Source organism: Sturnira hondurensis, unplaced genomic scaffold (assembly GCF_014824575.4).
Source record: "Sturnira hondurensis isolate 20B ecotype Veracruz unplaced genomic scaffold, ASM1482457v3 Scaffold0011192, whole genome shotgun sequence".
NCBI lineage: Eukaryota > Metazoa > Chordata > Mammalia > Chiroptera > Phyllostomidae > Sturnira > Sturnira hondurensis.
In genome coordinates, this window is record NW_028083823.1 from 936,608 (window position 1) to 958,841 (window position 22,234).

The following is a 22,234-nucleotide window of genomic DNA, read 5'->3' on the forward strand; positions in this document are numbered from 1 at the left end:
ATACTTGTACTTTGAAAAGTACCTGTGCGGTCATGATATTTTTAAATGACCAGAAACGCAGGCCCTTTGAGGATTTGGCTGTTCCCTAGGTCCAGAAAATAGAGACTGGGCTGGAAAAAGTTAACAAGGGGCCCCGTTGGTTGCAGTTTTTCAGAAGGTTGTGAACTGTGTCTAACGCGAACGCCGACCAAGGGGCTCTAGGACCCAGCGGCTACACGCAGGGCCAGCAGGGCCTCAGGCGGCTTGGGGCCCCGCGCGGGCTGCTGCTGGGTGCGAGTTCGCGACCCGCTCCGGACCCTCACCTCAGAGACGCCTCAGGCATTCTGGCGCGAGGGTGGTGCACGGCGCGTGTGGGCGTGTCCGAACGTGGCCGCGCTCCCAGCCTCGAAGCAGCCGGATAGATCGCCCCCAGGCTTCGCTCCAACTCTCGGGCCCCGTGCCCTCGCGGGCAGCGCAGAGCGCGGGAGCCGGCGGGGTCGGGCCTGCCGGTAGACCCTCAAGCCGCTGACGCAACCGCAACCGGTACAGTCACAGAGTCCGCCAGCGGTCCCTGCCGCTGACGCGCGGAGATGAAATTCCCAGGCTCGGTGCTGGCGTCCGTGTTCCTGTTCGTGGCCGAGACGATGGCGGCGCTGTACCTGAGCAGTACCTACCACTCGGGCGGGGATGGCATGTGGCAGTCCCTGACGCTGCTTTTCTCCCTGCTGCCTTGCGCGCTAGTGCAGCTCACGCTCCTCTTCGTGCACCGTGACTTCAGCCGTGACCGGCCGCTCGTGCTGCTGTTGCACCTGCTGCAACTTGGACCCCTGTTCAGGTGCGTGCGAGACCACGGGCCCCCAGCCACAGACCGCGGCCGCTTCCCCAACCCGCGCTGTTCCAGGGGGGCGGCCTTTCGGGAGGGACGGGTGACTGGATGGGGCAGTGGGCCCAGGCCGGCCCAACCTGTCAGTCAGTCCCACGGTTACAGTCCCGGGAATGAGACGGTATCCTGGGATAGTGACAGTAAAGCTAGGCGTACTGCGTTCCTGTTAGGTTCTTGCCAAGAAATTGCCAACACTCGGTGGAATTTAACTGACAAAAGTGGCAATTTCATGTGGTTCGACGTCCTAAACATCCAGGCTTTCTCTGAGGTCAGGTGGGCTCTGGCAGGATTGGTTCGTGTCCTGACTAACCCTTGGGAAGTGTGTCCTAAATCACCATTGCAGCAAAAGCGGGGATAGATTGTTTAATTTATTAAACACGTGGAGTTTATTATGTTCCAGGCACTGTTCTGAGCACTTTACAAATTTATTCTATTATCATACATAATATATATTCATTTATTCTATTATCATACATAACTCTAGAAAGCCACACCTCAGTCTTTTTTTCTTGTATGTGGAAACATACAGGGTTGTAGAACCATCTTCCACCCTTGCATGAGTTATAAACCTAATTGTTGAAGCTGGAACACAAGATGCCATGAAGACAAAAACTTGCAGTGTGTTAAGGAAAGAAAAACTCCAGGGATATTTCTGGAAATTTGTTTTTATTAACACAAAGCAAGAGAAATACATGGTAATGAAGTAGATATTGGCTTATCCAAAGACCATGAAGAGAGTTTAAAATGTGATGTTTTGATGTCTTTCATCTCTGTAGGAAAAGCAAAACCAAGGGTTTCTATTTGGATTAAGTATAAAGTAATATTATTGAACTTGAGAAGTAGGTGAAATTTCACCTGCCAGAAAATTCAGGTATTTTAGCCAGGGACCTGTCCTACCAGGGAGTATATCTCCCCCTACAACCCCCTGTTCACCCACACATCCACACACAACACAAAGCCAAGCAGCGAGATAGGTTTTACAGTGCATTATAATAAATATTTGCACTTCATATTAAAGACAGCCACTCTAGCTGACACTCAGAATACGGATTTGTAGTTTACACCATTAAGACAAAGTTGGTGAACAAGTTTTCCAGAATCTTGGAAATTCTAGAAAGGAAGAGAAGCAGGTACATTGAAAGGGGGGGAAGGTTGCTACTGACATCTTGAGGGCAAGGGAAGAGTTGGGGGAAAAAGAGAGAGAGAGAGAAAGAAGAGAGAAAGAGGAGAATTTAAAAACTCCTGCAACTGGGAGCCATTAGTGAGAGAGTTCATCTTTTGCGGCCAAGTAGGCCACAGCATCTTGATTGTGTTCCCACTCATTAAAATCAATGTGATCTGAATTTGGTCGAAGCACTCATCATTTCTTAACCTCATCTCTGAAAACAAAAGTTGTTGTTGGCGATGTTTAACTGAAGTGGAGGAGAACAGGGAAATGACATTTCTCAAATGCATCTTGTGCTTGATGGGTTGTAGGTAGTTATATGCCTCAGTTCACTGAATCCTCATCATGAACTACCTAGATGTAATTGTCCTTTTTATGGAGAGGAAAATGAGACCCTACATTGTGTCCACAAGGCCTCTTGGAAATGGAGTAGGGTGAATTATGTTCCCTATACTCTGTGAAAGAAGGCAGAGGAGTGTGGAGTGTATTTTATCAATAGTTCAGTCTTTTTGGTCATGTTGGCAAAATTTAAAAGCACAGCCTAAATAGTCATCCGGGTAAATGATAATACCATATCATTTTTGCCATTTCATTTTTTACCATATCATTTTTTCACTCCTAAATACTAGGAGTGACCAAAGACAAAGCTAATGATACAATATTATGCATTAAAAACAGGATGGTACTGCCCTGGCTGGTGTAGATCAGTGGATTGAGCGAGGGCCTGTGAACCACATGATCGTGGTTCGATTCCCAGTCAGGGCACATGCCTGGGTTGCAGGCCACTTCCCAGCAGGGGACTCACAAGAGGCAACCATACTTTGATGTTTCTCTCCTTCCCCTCCTCTCTAAAGATAAATAAATAAAATCTTAAAACAAATAAAAAACCCTTAAAAAACAGGATGGTACTTACAAACCTGAGCTCAAGGAAATATACAAGTTAGGAATGGTAATTTCTGGATGGTGGAGTTCTGGGATATTTTAATTTTCTCCTGCAAAATACAGAAAGCACATAATTTCCTCCTTTATTGTATAGTTCTCTACATTTTTCAGTTTAACTTTTTAACATAGGCCAGAGAGGCACTTCAGCTGCCAATAAATAGTTTAACTTTATTGAAGAGAGAAGGAGGTTGATGTTTTGAAGAGATAACTAGGTATATAAAAAATTTTAACCCCGTGAGAAAAACGTATTTCAAAAAACTTCTGAATGAGTCATTGTCTTCTTTCAGGGAAAAACAAAATAAACCATAGAAAACAAAGCAACAAAGAACCCCCTTCTGTCAACAAGGGCTCTGTCATTCTAATGGAGCTGATTTATTTCAAGGAAATATTGGACTCATGATCCTAGAGTTGAGATGCACAAGATGCAGTTCCAAGCCTCTTAGCTTACAGATAAAAAAATGAGCAATTTGATGTTGTGTATTAGCATGACTTAATATGCTATTGGAAGTTCTTCCTGCTGACTGTTTGATTCTATTTTAACTCTAAGATTTTTTCCATAGAATCAATATTATCTGTCTCTTACAAAGGAGAGTCATGGCGTGTTTCTTTTCCTTCCTTATAGATTAGGCTTAGTAATATTTTGTAATTGTTTTTGAAAAATGTAGCTCTATTTATTTTGGGGTGCATACTAACTGGTCCGACACATAGTCTTTTCAGATGAGATGCTGTTTTTGAATCTACTCAGTTAAATTGCATTATATTATACTGTAATAATTATGGGCTAAATACTGCATACTAGGTCCCACTGCTTCTTTCCTTTAGGGAAGTACCGGAGAGCTCCATATTTTCATTTTTATCAGTCTTATATTTAAAACTAAAGTCACACTGTATATGGTTGGTTACTCACTCAGGCTGGGTTTCAATGATAAGAGCACAGAATAATGTCTTGAATTTTTTTTAAGTTTAAGGACAGTCTTATTGTGAATGATAAGAGATGTTCTGGAAAACCAGAGGGGGGAAATACATCTTACCAACAACAACATTTGTTTATTATTTTACACTATGTTAATTTTATAAATTAATTATTAGAAGGAATGAGTTACTACTTCGAGTAACTTTTCTTCATTTTATTTACTGGTATAAGGAGTAAAAATAGCATATAAAAATCTGGGTTTATAAATAAAAGCTAAGAAGTTCCAGTAATATTTTATAGAACATTGCAAAATGATTCACCACAGTATTTGTCTCTTGTAAACTCTCAAAAGACTTTAAAATAACAATAGCCCAAATTTGAAGAGCATTTTTATTTGCAAAGTACTTTTACATATAATATTTCATTCCATCCACTGTAAAACCCTGTGAGCTAACTGTCATTATCTGTCTTTACAGTTGAGGAATTGAGGCTCAGTGAGAGTATGCGAGTGGCTTTTCAAAGGTCACATGGTGCTTTCTATTTAACCTGTTTGGTTCATGTGTAGCCTCACTAAACATATGTGTCTTATGATATAATTCAGCATATAGGAAATCATAGTCAGTATTTCTTCTGAAAACATATCTTTATTAACTACCTTCAAGTTTTTCTGTTAACCAGATTATTTATGCTGACACCAACATTCATGATTTCAGCCAAGGAATGAACTCCTTCCACTATGGTACTTGCAGATGAGAAAAAGTAAAAAAAAAGGGGAGGGGGATCAACCTGCTGATTATCTACATTAGGGGTTGACAAACTATGCCTCACAGGCCAGATTCCCCCACTACCTGTTTCGTAAATAAAGTTTTATTGGAACCGCCATGCTCATTCATATATGTGCTGTGTATGACTGCTTTTGCACTAGTGACACAGTTGCAATAGAGACCATGACCTGCAAAGCCTAACATATTTACTCTTTGTAAATACAGAAAAAGTTTGCCAATCCTTGGTCTACATGTTATGGAAAAACTACCTTGAATAATTTTAATGAAAATAAAAATATTTAATATATGGCTATATTTAGACAACTGCTCAAGCAAAACACAAAGAAACCATGTTTTGAGTAATTGGATGAGTCTTGCGGAATTCTAATAAGACATAGAATTTTTTTTCTTATCAGTTTCTTAACCAGAAGTGGCAAGTAGTGGAGGTCTTATGGCCTTGCACAAATTTATTAAACATTTGTTACTTGTAAAGTTATGTGCAAAGATAAATGTATTTAGTTGGGAAAAACAGTGGACAGCTCATTCTGGGACATTCCTTCATTTCAGTTGGTAGACACTGAAGTGTCATTTCATCTACAGTTTTGTAAGTTCTTGTTTAATGTCCCCCCTCAGCATCAAAAGAATTACTTTCTCCTCTGAACCTTCATTTTATTTTTTCATCTTTTAGCATGTGCTGGTGTTTCTTTTGTCTGTTATTCTTTAATTCTAAGGTTGATTTCATTGTTCAGGTAAAACGTTTGTTACAAAGAGCAAAAACCACATAAGCACAATTAAAAAAAATACTTCCCCCCTCTAATTTGGCTGACTAAAGAGAACGCTTCTCAACATTTTGTTGTAGGTATATCTTTACTAATATTTTTATACCAGTAAGCTAGTAAACTGTCTCTCAGGGGAAAAATAATCCCCGACTTGCAGCATTTGCTGATTTATGTGATGTAAAATTTCCTTTATGGCCTATTTCAAGATACCAGTTGTTTAACAACTGGCTCACAAAACTATTTAACAGTATTAGTCAGCTCAAGTACTCCACTGTTTATATATATATATATATATATATGTCTGTGAGATTTGTATGTATTTTATACATATGTGATTTTCTTTTTTTAAAAAATGGAATTTTCTAAATAAATTCAATTATAATTTATTCCTTTCACTTACCAAACATAATAAACATTTTTATATATCAATAGATACAAGAGGTCTGTCCAGAAGGTATCCAGCCATATCATATGAAAACTAGAGACATTTATTGAAGAAGATACAAGGTATAAGAAATATTGTACATAGGACAATGATTCCTCAGTCCCCTTCAAAGTAGGCACTTTGGGACCTCACACAGTTCTCCCAGTCTCCATCAGCTCTGTCATATTTTCCTGAGTCTCACTGATGGTCTAAAATCTCTTCCCATTCAAAGGTGATTTTAGTTTTGGGAAAAGCAAGAAGTCGCAGGACACCAAACCTGGGCTATAGGGACACTGAGTCATCTGGGTGATTTAATGTCTCCCCAAAAAACTCTGCAACAGATATGATGCATGAACAGGTGCATCATCGTGATGAAGCTGCTAATGACCAGTTGCCCATAGCTGCGGCCTTTTGAATCATTTGAATAGTATCCATGGAGGAATGGTGAAGCTTTACGCAGGATTTGAGGTCAATTTGTTGTTCTATTCACTCAGTCATTTTGAATGTGATAGCCTCACAGTCCATATGCTCACTCAACAGTGTCTACAACCCACACTGACTTGTACAGTGAAGTTGTCACTGTTCACTCTCCTTGGCTCTCAGGTTATATCAATACTTGCACAAAGCATTCTCATTATATCAACAGTGGCTGGACTTTTTCTGGACAGACCTTGTATGTGTATACTGTGAATTTAAAAGGACTGGATACTATTTCATTGAATCATACGATATAATTTATTTTGTTATTGTTTTATTTGGGGACCTTTAGCGTATTCCCAGAATTTTGCTATTACAAATAATGCTATATTCAAAGTCTTGCATTAGGCTTTCTTAAGTGAGATAATATGTGAAAAATATTTTATAAATGGGAAGCACTCTATAAATGTTAGTGGCATTTATTATTCATTTTTCTTATCATGTATATGTCCCATTTTCCAATTTTGATTGTGATTGCCTCTGAAGGAGTCATTATTGGTATCCAGCTATTTTTGCATTCCTTCACAGCACATAGCAAAGTGCATTTGCATTCATCACATATTTGAGAGCGAAGATGATGGTTGGTTTATTCTGTCTTCTAGTACTTGTCATGGTCAGTGGTCCAACAGTGCGAAATTGCTAGGCCTCAAATAGTGCTCAGTCATACATACATTTGAATTTTTCCTCAGAATACATTGAGTTGCATCAGCTGTACTTGTACTAATAACTTGAACTTCATATTCTCAGGTGAACACATTGATCCAGGCTGTTTTACATGTCTTAATGTAATATATTAACATGTCTGTGACCTCACTAGACAAAATGTGGCAGACAGACCACACATACACACACACACAGACACACACAAACTGCTAGGTACCTTCTTTCTCCCAGGAACAAATGAACAAAAGTGATAATCACAGAATATGTCTAATTTGTACTCACAAGATATGTTCCCACATTATTTCCTTTACATTGTTTTATTATTTCAAATTATGAATGTATTTTTATTGTCATAGTTGCCTAGGAGTGAGAGTACAAAGTTAACAACATTAATAAAATAAGTGAAGACATAAAAACTTCCAGCAGCATTATAAGATTGTTATAAAAAAGCATGTGCCCTGGCTGGTGTGGCTCAGTGAATTGAGTACCGGCTTGCCAACCAAAAGGTCTCTGGCTCAATTCCTAGTCAGCGCACAGGCCTTGGTTGCAGGCCAGGTCCCCAGTAGGGGGCATGTGAGAGGCAACCATACATTGATGTTTCTCTTCCTCCCTTCCTCTCTGTCTAAAGGTAAATAAATAAAATATTTTTTAAAAACACGTTTAGTAGAAAATGTCCTTTAATAATTTTAAACCTAAGACCATGGGTATTTTTCTTATTCCTAGGAAAAAGAATATTTTCCACACCATTTTATTATGAAAAAAATTTGAACATACAGAAGACAACAAGAAAGAAATGTACAGTGAACATCTAAATACTAACCACCTAGATTCTATAATTAACATTTTATATTACAAGTTTATCCATCCATCTATCAATCCATTAGTACATTTATGTGTGTGTGTGCTTCAAAATAAATCAGACACATCGATACTCTTCCTTCCTTCAGTATCCATTTCATTACCTGGAAAGGAAATCTAATTTGAAAAGCCAGGTACTCTCTCAATGCAGAAAGGTTATGGTTTTCTGCCCAGGGTAGGCTTGAAATTCCATAAATAGGACATAGCTGACTAGCCCACATGCATGTTTGACTTTAGTTATCTTCTGTAAGGGCTTATGAGAGCAGAGACATAGGAAACTGGTTGTGGTCTTCCAGGGGAACACTAAATAGCAAACTGCTCTGTGCTGGGGGGGGGGTCTCTCAATCATAGCTGCTGCTCTGACTGAGGCCTGGNTGAGGAGACCGTAGGGTACTGCTGGACTGACTCTGTGCAATCAGTGATTTGATACAATTACAAAGTGGTTTCTATATATTATATATATATATATATATATATATATATATATATATATATATGAGAGATACTTTTAGATATAGATATCCATGCATATAAGTATAAATAGATATATATGTATGTACATGTGTGAACATATGTCCTGTATTATCTTCATAACAATGTGGTAAAGTAGGTTTTATCTCTGCTTTATAATTGAGGGAAGTGGCTCAAGGGTTAAATGACTTGTCCAGGGCTGCATAGTTTATAAGTGTCAGGAAGGCAAGTTGAATATTTTTTCTGTAGCTCTATTTGGTTTCCTTGTTTCAGTGGGCTTTGGTGTCACTTCTCAGTTTGGTTCTCACTCAGTACCATTTGGCCTGCTGGAGGGACTCCAGAGGACTGCATGTTCGAAACTGCTTCTTGGAGTAGATGATTTTAGAGGAGGGGATGCAGTCCAGAGTAGCCAAGTCAAGGCTTTGAGAAGCCTAAGTGTAAGCAGGGTAACTGAGAAAAGAGAATCCTGTCTGCCTCTGTATCATGACTTACTGATTTGTTTCCAGGTGTTTTGAAGTCTTATGCATCTATTGTCAGTCAAGCCACATCGAAGAGCCTTATGTCAGCATCACTAAGAAACGACAGATGCCAAAAAATGGCTTCTCAGAGGAGATTGAGAAGGAAGTGGGCCAAGCAGAGGGCAAGATGTTCACCCATCGATCTGCATTCAGTCGGGCATCGGTGATCCAGGCTTTCCTGGGCTCAGCCCCCCAGCTGACCCTGCAGCTATATATAAGCACCTTACAACAGAACATCACTGCCGGAAGATGTATGTATATATTTTTTTTACTTCTGCCTTCATCTGGGGATCAAAAGGGGAAAAATATAAAGTTAATTTTGTTTTAGGTGAAATTCATTTATATGTGCGTTCAATCCTGAGCCTGCATTCTAGTTACTAAGCTCAAAACTGAGTGAGTTAAAACAGTAACGGTGTTTATTTGCTTATGAATTTGCAATTTGGGCAGGGCTCAAAAGGACTCACCTATGCTTTACTGTCCATCAGCTGGTGCGGCTCAAAGATGTGTGGTTAGAGTCCATTGAAAGCCCATTTACTCAGTTCTTATGGTTGCTGGTGGTCTCAGGCCTTCCCCATCTCATCTTTCTGTATGGATGGGTTTGGGCTTCTTCAAGGCATGGTGGCTGCCTTCAAGCATCAGTGTCCTAAGAGGGAGAGATGGCCAGGTAGAAGAGTTATCATTTCTTGTGATCCAGCCTTGGAAGTCACGTGGCATCACTTCTGCTGTATTGTGTTTGTGGAAGCAGTCAGGAATCCTGCTGAAGTTGAAGGGAAGAGGAGGGAAGGCAACTGACTCTTGTTGGGGAAATGTAGAGTTTTGAAAATAAGTTCACTGCAGTTACCATTTTGGAAAATACAGTTTGCTGTAGATTGAAAATACAGCTGCCACAGACCAGGCCTCTTTGGGATTTGCCTCTGTCTTTCAGTGATAGTTGTAACCAGCTGAGATGGTTGGTTGTAATAGCTTCTTTGTGGTAAATGATGGAAGCAAGAGCACTCTTCTGTCTTATTGCAGTTTGAATATGTCTCTTATCTTTTAAATGAACACTTCTCTAACCTTTGGGCTACTCTCACATTATCAAATTAAGAGCATGTTAAGCCAGATTTCCCCCCAAAAAACCTCTGTGTGCATGGACACAGTGAAAAACCTTCATATGTGAAGAGGAGATAGCTCCTTTGCAACATAAATATTGTGGGTAAATGAAAACTAGATATTCTGATAAATTTTACTATACAGATAAGCAAAAATGAGCTTAAAGCCTTAAGTTAAAAATATATATTTAAGATAATATCAAAATTATAATTTTAAAAATAAATTGCTTTTATTAATTTCATTTTCCTTAATATTATCCTCTTTCTGCCTATATTCCAGGCTGGATAGTAGAATATCTTAATTTAGGGCTGGGTCACAGGGTATTTGCATATCACAACCATCTCCCTCATGCAGGACTTTAAGTTGAGATCTTGAACCTTGGTGGGTTAATATTTAGGTGAAAATGACTTCCACAGCTACAGACAAATAGTAGGTGCTCAATAAATACTACAGCATCTTTGTTCTTTAAGGACTCATTACTGGAATCAATATTGATCAAGGACAATTCTCTGTATGCCACTCTATCATTTTCCCAGTTGATTGTTTTTCCATGTGGCGGGCAGAGACACAGCAAGAGACCAGATGTGGTTATAGTCTGTTTGATTTTTACAAATAGACTCAATGTTTTCTAAATGAAAATTGTCTTATAGTTCAGAGGTCAGCAAGCGACAGCCCATGGACCCAACTGAGCACTGCTTGTTTTTGTAAATAAAATTTTATTGGAGCTTAGCCATGCCCTTTCATTTACCTACTGTCTGTGTTTTGTTGCCTTTTTTTTTTTTTTTTTTTTTTGTAGACTTGGGGAGCTGTAACAGAATGTATGGTCCACAAAATTTAAAATATTTACCATCTGGCTCTTTACAGAAAAAGTTTACCAACCCTCATTTTAGTTTTTCAGACAGAATTCTGTTCAGGAAAATAAAAATCTATTCTATAAATGTCAGTGTCACAAATAACATCTGTGGGGTGACCCCCAGGGACTTGGGGGTCAAACAATACATCATATATATATATGGCAAAAGGAAATGGGCAAGGTCCTCTTAAAAATTCAGATGGCTGACATTTAATGCAGACCTTGACCAACCCCAATCACTGCCTTAACAAATCTGGTGAAGGAATTCCTTACCAGGAAGGAGAAAGGCAGTTACAATTGGAACATGGACTGGGGTGTGTCACAAAGGCAAACATTGATAGTATCCAATATGTAGTTAGGGATGCATTTGCTGCCGGGAACAAATACTTCACTACAGTGTTAAAAACCCAGAGTTTATTTTCCACACCTAACAAGAAATTGGAGAGAGGCAGTTGTTTGCTAGCATTATTTCGGCTGCTCACAATGTCAAAGTTGATGTCCCTGTAGTTCCATTGGCCTTTTAGCCAGCAGTGCTTCTTATGGACTTGTAGGAAGCTAAGAGACAGAAGGGATCCAAGAGGCCATCATGTCTGACTTTGCACTTTAGGTAGAAGTCTCATCTTTGGTGTCTGCAAAAGGCGATCTATCAGCCTCTGCTTGACTATGTTTAGCAGTAGAACTCTCAGTACTCAAAAGGTACTGTTCCATTGATAAAGCACTTATTAGAACATTCTTCTTTATGTAATAAGAAGTTAAGTGGAACTTTTCCTTTTTCCCTAGATGTGATACCAGATCTGAGTGCTGACTACAGCACATTCAGAAAGAAAGGCGCTAAGTATTTGCCAGATTCTTTTTTGGGGGATTTTATAAGAGTGACAAACCAGCCCTACCACAATCAACTTCCTACATCCCCACCCTCAGATTCTATAAAGAAATACCTATGGGGAAGAGGTTAGGGACTTCTATAAAATACTACTTATAGTGGGAGGCCATTCCCTTCCCCCTCAGAAGCCAGCTAAGGTGGCATTTCAAGATGAAGGGTGCTCATAACGTGGGTAGCCAAGTACTTCGATCCCTGCCTTTTAAGCCGGGAACCCATAGGCCCACTCTCCTGATGCTTCCTTCAGAGATAACTTGTTGTGTGTACCCTGGAGTTTAGGAGCATCCATGAATAATGAAACTGAAGCATTTTTCTCATTTGTAGATTTGTGAAGGAGGGAGTCTTGAGAGAATAGGCTGGGTTGAGCAGATACTGTGCTGCCATATGCCTAGAAAGGGGACAAGAGGTCTCCACTGTATCAGGTAGCTATTTTAAGTAATAAATTACCCAAGATTTAGTGGTTTAAACAATAAGCATTTATTGTTCAGTAGTCTACAAGTCAACTAGGAAGTTCTAGTCTGGGCCAGGTTATGCTGATCTTGCCTGAGCTTGTTCATCAGTGCACATTTAGCCTGTGGGTCAGTTGGGAATGACGAGTAGGATGGCTGTACTTGGAATGGCCTACTTCCTTGTGGTCTCTGTTTCCTGAGCCTCTTAGCCTCTTGGTAGCAAGGCTCCAAGAAAGTCAAAGCATGCAGAGCCACAGAGCCCCTTGTGGGTGGTTGAGGATTCAGACCTGAGACACTGCCATTTTTTCACATTCTAATTCCACAGCTGAGAGGAGATTGGGGAGAGGGCGGTTCAAATCACTTTCATGATAATATCCCACCAAGTTGACACAACTAAGTAGAGCTCTTTCACTTATATGGAAATCAGCCTCCTTTAATCTTCAGCCTGACGTTTAGACCTGATTTTTCCCACTAAAGCAACACACACATCTAGTCCCCCTTACCACATGGCAGACCTCCAAATATTCACAATCATACTGTCTACTTTTTCTTCTCTGTTCTCCGGAACCTTCTGTCATTTCTCTAATGACATTCTTTGAAGCCATTAAGGTCACTGTAGTTGAGATACAATCTGACTTGTCCCTTTTTTTCTTAAAATATGACATTCATAATTGAATGTGACATTACAGACTTATTTCAACAAGCGCTGTTAGCAGTGGGATTATGTTTTCTTTTATTGTTTTGCCTTAATTGGAATCCTGTGATTTTATTTATGTGCCCAAATGTTGTAGCTTTTGGAGGAGCTGAATCGCAGAGTTGGGTTATATTGATGTTCAGTAAATTCTCCCAGTTCGTTTTTCATACTGAGAGCAGCTAAGCCAACATTTACCCATCCAGTACCTATACAGTATGTTTTGAAATATATAAATGTAGGGCTTGATCATTTTTCTTGTTATATTTCCTTTTCTTGAATTCAAGACCAGGGTATAAGTCTTTTGAGACAATTTTGAATTGTGATTCTCTTGTCTTCTCAGTTCTGTCCCAGCTATAATTTTCTGTCTTCATCCAATAGTTGGCAAGAATGCGAAACCAGGACAGTCCAAAGCCACAGCCCTGAGCATTCCTTGACAAATGCCATTTACCCTGAAAGGAAGTATCGAAGAATATGAGTACAGATTACTTATCCAGTTGCAAATCTGACTGCACTCACATTAAAATACCAGTTCTCTGACTTGTCCACGAGGATATCAGGAGAGAACTTTTCTTGTTTGGCCTGTTTGTTTTTCTTGAGGCCTTGCTGAAAACCATATACAATGTCTATAATACCCACTTACTTATTAACTACAGATATTTCTCTTGTACATTAATTCAGAATATTGGTATTGTAAAATATTCAAGCATATAGACAAGAGAGAATAAATATAATAAACCATGTATCTCTTTACCTGTTTTATCAAATATTCACATGACATGTTTGCTTCAGAATTATTTGTTTCTGTTTAAGAAACGTAATATTACTAGTACAGTTGGGGTACCCTGTGTCCCTTTCTCATCATGATTCTAGGGTTGATCATTCTCATGCATGATTCATAACATATGCACTGTATCTATAAATATTATATATTGATTTTTTAGGTCTTTAAACTCTATCATACTGCAAATATTCGGAAATTTGTAATTTTAATATTTTGAGAACTATGTATGCTAATGAACATAAGTGCTAGTTCATTCCTTTTTGTGGCTTGAAAGTATTCTATTGCAGGCAATAATTTTCTGCAAAGGAATGCATAGTAAATACGGTCTGTGTCATATTATCCTTTGGTTTTGTTTGTTTTTACAACCCTTTAAAATAAAAATATTCTTAGCTCCTAGGCTGTGCAAAAATTGGACTTAGTTTGTTAACCCCTGTTCTACTGTTTGACTCTAACACTTTCTCCATTCTCCTTTTGATTTATGTGACTTCTAGGTCTCAGGTTCTGTTTTTACAAAGCAGGAGTGACAAGAATTGTCTTACCTACCCTCTTATGAGAGTAGGGAAATAAAACAGATAATGGATAGAAAGTGCTTTGAAAGGTTTTTTATGGTATGGTTATTTTTATTTTTAATATAATCTTTATTATATGTTTTCCCATTACTGTTTAGTCCTCTTACACCTCCCTACTCTCAGCAATTACCTCACTGTTGCTTCCTTCTCAATTTCCTTTCCTTTCTTTTCTGCTCCCTTTTCCTTTATTTTTGCTGTCCTAAGTAGGTTCTGAATTGAATTTGCATAAAGAGATGTGGGAACTCATTGAGAAATCTAGGTGGCCAGAGACACATGGGAAGACACCATTGAACAGCTAGGATTAGTGAGGCCACAGCTCTGGGCATCAGTGGCTGGGAACTTCAGGAAGAAGTCTCATTCCAGGCAGCCTCTTAGCTGAAACACACCTGTTTCTTTGTTTAAATACTCTGGGACTAAGGTAAGAAGCTTAGGCTGATGGCCTGTTCTGATACTCAATAGCTGGTCCAAGCTGACTTCACAGACCTTTCTATCTTCATCTATAAACTGCATCGGTCAACAAAGGTTTGGCAGGACTGTTGAATTCCAGCTTTGCTAGCTGAGTGATTTCTGCAAAGTTCTTTAGCATGTTTGTATCTCTGTTTTCTCATCTGTGTAATGAGTCTAATAACAGTATCTACTTTATAGAATTGTTATAATTAAGCAATTAGTGCCTGTAAAGTGCTTACAATAGTCCTTGGGCATGAAGTAATTTTTTTAGAGTAAGAGAGATAAACTGAAAGAAATTCTATCATCCAGTTTCCCTAGGCAAGTAATTGAAATGTGTGTGGAGAAAAATAGCAAAATCATTCAGGATCTCTGGAGATTATAGAATAGACAGTACTAATCATATCCCATATGCTTATTATATTTGTCCTAAAAATTCTGAGTACTAAACAAATATATAAACACATATTGAATGGAAAGTCCTCAATTTCTGATTGAATATCTGGTAAACTGGAAGATGTTTAAGAGAGATTTTAGTGAAAATAAGGTCTTAGTCACTAGAACTTTAAGCTGTATTTTACAGTATTAGGGTGTGATTCTGCTTACATCTGTAGAACTGGTTTTGCTATAATGATCTAAGTAGGGGTTTATGCTATGTTTCTTACTTGGTATTTTGACAGGGTAGGGAAGAAAACTATTTCTGTAACAACTGCATTACAATAACAGAAGAGTTGTCTTTTGCCCTAAAAAATTCAAGGAAATAAACATTTATCGAGTGCCTAGTAAGTATAGTAGTGGTACACCTAGATTTTTTAAAAGAAATACCTTTATTGAAGTGTAAATGGTATATAGAAAATTATACTCCTCATACAAGTGAAGCTTGGTGAATTATCCTGAAGTAAACACACTCATGTAGCCCTCTATCTAGGTCAAGAACCAGAAGAGTACCTACACTTCTTGAAGCCTCCCTTGTACCTTTTCCCAATTACTTTACCAACTTTCCTTCCCAAAAAATAACCACTAAGCAGAAAGCAGATTTCTAGCATCACAAATTAACTTTTTCTGTTTTCAGATTTCATATACATGGAATCAGAAATCTAGCTTCTGTTATTCAACATTGTATTTGTGAGAGTTATCCATGCTGTGGCTTATAGGAGTTTGTTTTTTAGTATTGCAGTGTACTATTCCATTTTATGCATATGCCACAATGAATTGATACATCTTTCTCTTCATTAATATTTGAGTCATTCCCAGATGAGGATTATTAAATGTAATAATTATTAATAATAATGATGAAAATATCCTTTTGCATATGTATGTGTGCAGGTCTGTTACATCTATAGACATACCTTAAAAATATTGCAGGTTTGGTGCCAGACTACCACAATAAAGTGAATATTACATTAAAGCTAATGATAAGGATTTGTTTGGTTTCCCAGTGCATATAAAAGTTATATTTGTACTATACTGTAGTCTATTAACTGTGCAATAAATAGCAGTATGTCTAAAGAATATATATCCTTAATTTAAAAGTACATTATTGCTAAAAACACTAAACATCATCTGAGCCTATTGGAAAAATTGCAAGATAGACTTGCTTGATGCAGGGTTGCCACAGCCTTCAATTTGTAAAAAAAAAACCTTCAATTTAAAAATACAGTATCTTCAAAGCACAATGAAAACAAGCACAGTAAAATGAAGTACGCCTCTACTAGTAGGAGTAGAATTGCTGGGCCACAGGGAATGCCTATGTTAAGCTTTAATAGAAACTGCAAAAGTGGTTGTACCATCTTACACACCCACAAGCAGTATATAAGAGTTCCAATTGTTCCACATCCTTGCCAGCACTTGGCTTTACTTTTACTAATGCAGTGGGTGTGTAGTAGTGTCTTGTTTTTGTCTGAATTTCCATTTCCTAATGACTAATAAATTTGAGATTTTTTAAATGTTTTTAGTGGCCATTTTGGTGTATGTATGAAGTGACTGTTCAAATCTTTTTGCCCATTATAAAAATTGAGTTATATTTATTCTCTTGGTCCCTATTCCTACCCTCTGTATCTCCATGCTTCCATGTTGGGTCATTTTCATTGGATATGAAATACTACCTTTAGTATTTTCCTTTTTTGTAAGTATATTTTATTGATTATGCTATTAATAGTTTCCCCAATTTTTCCCCTTATCCCCCCTCTGCCCTGTACCCCCCAACCCTCCAGTCTTCCCCATTCACTTAGTTCATGTCCATAGGTCATACATATAAGTTCTTTGGCTTCTCTGTTTCCTATACCATTCTTAACCTCTCCCCATCTATTTTATGTCTACCAATTATGCTTCATATTCCCTGTACCTTTCAGCCTCCATTTCCCCCTCCCCACGGAAAAACCTGCATGTGATCTTCATTTCTCTGACTCTGTTCCTGTTCTAGTTCTTTGCTTAGTTTTTGTTTTTTTTCAGGTTCAGTTGTTGATAGTTGTGAGTCTGTTATTCTACTGTTCATAGTTTTTGATCTTCTTGCATTTCTTAGATAAGCCCCTTTAACATTTCATATAATAAGGACTTGGTAATGATGAACTCCTTTAACATTATCTTATCCTCAAAGCGCTTTATCTACCCTTTCATTCTAAATGATAGCTTTGCTGGATAGAGTCATCTTGGATATAGGTTGTTGCCTTTCATGACTTGCAATACTTCTTTCCAGCCCCTTCTTGCCTGCAAGGTCTCTTTTGAGAAATCTGCTGACAGTATAATGGGCACTCCTTTGTAGGTGACTGTCCCCTTATCTCTTGCTGCTTCTAGAATTCTCTCCTTCATTTTATTTTATTTTTTTTTGAATTTTAATTTTATTTAATTCTTGTTCAAGTACAGTTTTATGTCTTATATGCCCAGCCCTGCCCACCCCAGTGCTCCCCACCTCCCTCCCATTTCCTCCCCCCACCTAAGTTATTGTCCATGTGTCCTTTAGACTTATTCATGTGAGACCATCCCCTTTTCTCCTGTGATTCTCTCCCCTCTCTCCTCTGGACCCTGTCAGCCTGTTCCGTATTTGAGTGTCATTGGTCATATTTTGCTTGCTTGTTTGTTTTGTTGTTTAGATTCCTGTTAACAGTGATATACTATGGTATTGTCTTTCATTGCCTGGCTTATTTCGCTCAGGATAATGCTTTCCAGTTCCATCCATGATGTTGCAAAGGGTAGTAGTTCCTTCTTCCTTTCTGCAGCATAGAATTCCATTGTGTAAATGTACCATAGTTTTTTGATCCAGTCATTTACCGATGGGCATCTAGGCTGCTTCCAACTCTTGGCTATCGTAAATTGTGCTGCTATGAACATCGGGGTGCATAGGTTCTTTTGGATTGGTGTTTCAGGGTTCTTAGGATATACTCCCAAGAGTGGAATTGCTGGGTCAAAAGGTACGTTCATTTTTAGTTTTCTTAGAAAATTCCATACTGTTTTCCATAGTGGTTGTACCAGTCTGCAATCCCACCAACAGTGAACTAGAGTCCCCTTTTCCCCACAACCTCTCCAGCACTTGTTGTTTGTTTCTTTGTTTATGATAGCCAATCTGACTGGTGTTAAGTGGTATCTCATTGCGGTTTTAATTTGCATCTCTCTGATAGCTAGTGATATCGAGCATCTTTTCATGTGTCTCTGGATTCTCTGTATGTCCTCCTTGGAGAAATGTCTGTTCAAGTCCTCTGCCCATTTTTTGATTGGGTTGCTTGTCTTCTTTGAGTGGAGCCGAATGAGTTCTTTGTATATTTTGGAGATTAAACCCTTATCTGAGGTATCATTGGCAAATATGTTTTCCCAAGCTGTTGCTTCTCTTTGTATCTTGATACTGTTTTCCTTAGCCATGCAGAAGCTTTTAATTTTGATGAGATCCCATTTGTTTATTCTTTCCTTTATGTTCCTTGCTCTAGGGGACGTATCAGTAAAAATATTGCTGCGTGGAATATCTGAGATTTTCTTGCCAAGGCTCTCCTCTAGGGTTTTAATGGTTTCACGGCTTATATTTAAGTCTTTTATCCACCTTGAATTTATTTTGGTGTATGGTGTAAGTTGGTGCTCAAGTTTCATTTTTTTGCATGTAGCTGTCCAGTTCTCCCAACACCATTTGTTGAAAAGGCTGTCTTTACTCCATTTTATGTTATTGCCCCCTTTGTCGAATATTAATTGACTGTAGAGAGTTGGGTTTATTTCTGGGCTCTCTGTTCTATTCCATTGGTCTATGTGCCTGTTTTTGTGCCAGTACCAGGCTGTTTTGATTACAGTGGCCTTGTAATACAGTTTGATATCAGGTATTGTGATCCCTCCTACTTTGTTCTTCTTTCTCAAAATTGCAGCAGCTATTCGGGGTCTTTTCTGGTTCCATATAAATTTTTGAAGTGTTTGTTCTATGTCTGTGAAATACGCCATTGGTACTTTAATAGGTATTGCATTGAATCTGTAAATTGCTTTGGGTAGTATGGACATTTTGATGATGTTAATTCTTCCAATCCATGAACACGGTATATGTTTCCATTTATTTGTGTCTTCCTTGATTTCTTTCTTCAGTGTTGTGTAGTTTTCTGCATACAGGTCTTTTACCTCCTTGGTTAGGTTTATTCCCAGATATTTTATTTTTCTTTTTGCTATATCGAATGGGATTTTTTTCCTGATTTCTGCTTCTGCTGCTTCATTGTTGGTATACAAAAATGCCTTTGATTTCTGGATATTAACTTTGTATCCCGCTGTTATGCCAAATTCATTTATTAGTTCCAGCAGTTTTTTGGTAGAGGCTATAGGGTTTTCCATGTACACTATCATGTCATCTGCAAACAATGCCAGTTTTGTTTCCTCCTTTCCGATTTGGATGCCTTTTATTTCCTTTTCTTGTCTGATCGCTGCAGCTAGAACTTCTAATACTATATTGAATAGAAGTGGTGAAAGTGGGCAACCTTGTCTTGTACCTGATCTTAGTGGAAAAGCTTTTAGTTTTTGCCCATTGAGTATGATGTTGGCTGTAGGTCTTTCATATATGGCCTTTATTATATTGAGGAATGTTCCCTCTATTCCCACCTTGCTGAGTACCTTTATCATAAATGGGTGTTGTACCTTATCAAAAGCTTTTTCCGCATCTATTGATATGACCATGTGGTTTTTGTCTTTGCTTTTGTTTATTTCGTGTATTACATTTATTGATTTGCGTATATTGAACCATCCTTGCATCCCCGGGATGAATCCCACTTGGTCATGGTGTATGATCTTTTTGATGTATTGTTGGATGCGATTTGCCAATATTTTGTTGAGGATTTTAGCATCTATGTTCATCAGTGATATTGGTCTGTAATTTTCTTTCTTTGTTGTGTCTCTATCTGGCTTTGGGATTAGGGTGATGCTGGCTTCATAGAAAGAGTTGGGGAGTTTTCCCTCCTTTTGGATTTTTTGGAATAGTCTGTGAAGAATAGGGGTTAGCTCTTCCTTAAAAGCTTTGTAGAATTCTCCTGTGAAACCATCTGGCCCAGGGCTTTTGTGTGATGGGAGTTTTTTGATTACTTCTTCAATTTCATTTGCTGTTATTGGCCTGTTCAGGTTTTCTGCTTCTTTTTCATTGAGTTTTGGAAGATTATATTTTTCTAGAAATTTGTCCATTTCACCCAGGTTTTCAAATTTCTTGGCATACAGTTCCGCATAGTAATTTCTTACAATCCTTTCTATTTCTGTGGTATCAGTTGTAATCTCTCCTCTTTCATTTCTGATTGTGTTTATTTGTGTCCTCTCTCTTCTTTTCTTAATGAGCCTACTTAAAGGTTTGTCTATTTTGTTTATCTTTTCAAAAAACCAACTCCTGGATTCATTGATCTTTAGAATTGTGCTTTTAGTCTCTATGTCATTTAATTCTGCTTTGATCTTGGTTATTTCCTTCCTTCTACTTGCTCTGGGCTGTCTTTGTTGTTGTTCCTCGAGTTCTTGCAGGCGTTGGGTTAGGTTGTTTGTTTGAAATGTTTCTATCCTCTTTAGGTGAGCCTGTATCGCTATGAACTTCCCTCTCAGGACTGCCTTCACTGTGTCCCATAAATTTTGGGTTGTGGTGAGTTCATTTTCATTTGTTTCAAGGAGTTTTTTGATTTCCTCCCTAATTTCAATCTTGACCCATTCATTGTTCAATAGCCTACCATTCAGTCTCCATGATTTTGGGTGTTTTGGGTTTTTTCCTGTGGGGTTGGTTTCCAATTTCAGTCCCTTGTGATCAGAGAAGATGCTTGGTATGATTTCTATTTTCCTGAAGTTGTTGAGACTGGTTTTGTGTCCTATCATGTGATCTATCTTTGAAAATGTTCCATGTGCGTTTGAAAAGAAAGTGTATTTAGTTTCTTTGGGATGGATGGCTCTATATATATCAATTAGGTCCATTTCTTCTAGAGTGTCGTTTAATGCTGCTATATCTTTGTTGATATTTTGTTTGGAAGATCTGTCCATTTTTGACAGTGGGGTGTTAAAATCCCCTACTATAATTGTGTTGCTGTCAATATCTTTCTTGAGGTCCTCTAGGATTTTCTTTATATATTTGGGTGCTCCTGTGTTGGGTGCATATATATTTATGATGTTAATGTCTTCTTGGTGGATTCTTCCCTTGAGTATTATGAAGTGACCTTCTGGGTCTCTCTTTATAGCCTTTTTTTTGAAGTCTATTTTGTCTGATATGAGGATTGCTACCCCGGCTTTTTTTTCATGTCCATTTGCTTGGAAAATTTGTTTCCATCCTTTCACTTTCAGTCTGTGGTGGTCTTTTGTCCTCAGGTGAGTCTCTTGTAGGCAGCATATGTGTGGGTCATGCTTTCTTATCCATTCAGCTATTCTATGTCTCTTAATTGGTGCATTTAATCCATTTACGTTTAAAGTTATTATCGAAAGGTACTTATTCATTGCCATTTATGTACCTGTGTTCCTCTCTGTCTCTCTCTTTTCCTTCCTTTCCTTAAAGCAGCCCTTTTAGTAATTCTTGTAGAGCAGGTTTTGTGGAGGCGTATTCTTTTAGACTTCTTTTGTCTTGGAAGCTCTTTATTTGGCCTTCTATCTTGATTGAGAGCCTTGCTGGATAAAGCAGTCTCGGTTGTAGGCCTCTGTTTCTCATTACTTGGAATATTTCCTGCCATTCTTTTCTTGCTTGGAATGTTTCCGTTGAGAAGTCATTAGCCAACCTTATTGGGACCCCCTTGTATGTTACTTCCTTTTTCTCCCTTGCTGCCTTTAGGATTCTCTCTTTGTCCTGGAGTTTTGCCATTTTAATGATGATGTGTCTTGCAGTAGGCCTCTTTGGGTTCCACCTGCCTGGGACTCTCTGCGATTCCTGGATTCGTGTGACTTTCTCTCCCCTCATCTTAGGAAAATTTTCTGTTATTACTCTTTCAAGTAGGTTTTCTATCCCTTGTTCTTCTTCTTCCCCTTCTGGTATTCCTATTATTCGGATATTATTACGTTTCATATTGTCTTGTATTTCTCTTAGACTCTCCTCATTTTTTCTGATTCTCTTTTCCATTACCTCGTCTGTCTGGGAGATTCTTTCTACCTTGTCTTCGAGCTCGCTTATGCGGTCCTCCGCCTCATCAATCCTACTCTTCATACCTTCTACTGTGTTCTTCAATTCAGAAATTGTATT

General features: G+C 38.5%; 1 protein-coding gene across 1 annotated transcript; it reads left to right on the top strand.

The window, feature by feature from the left end:
• The first annotated feature begins 211 nt into the window (after positions 1-211).
• LOC118996244 (membrane transport protein XK-like) lies at positions 212-9,164 on the top strand. Its single transcript, XM_037059549.1, has 2 exons — positions 212-814; positions 8,825-9,164. The coding sequence occupies exons 1-2, from the start codon at positions 570-572 to the stop codon at positions 9,162-9,164; spliced, it is 585 nt and encodes a 194-aa protein (XP_036915444.1). The 5' UTR covers positions 212-569.
• The last annotated feature ends 13,070 nt before the right edge of the window (positions 9,165-22,234 follow it).

Excerpts from the sequence above, each read along its gene's own strand:
- LOC118996244 (XM_037059549.1), top strand. The coding sequence starts at position 570 with ATGAAATTCCCAGGCTCGGTGCTGGCGTCCGTGTTCCTGTTCGTGGCC. Across the intron at positions 815-8,824 it reads CAACTTGGACCCCTGTTCAG|GTGTTTTGAAGTCTTATGCA; the intron begins GTGCGTGCGAGA and ends ATTTGTTTCCAG.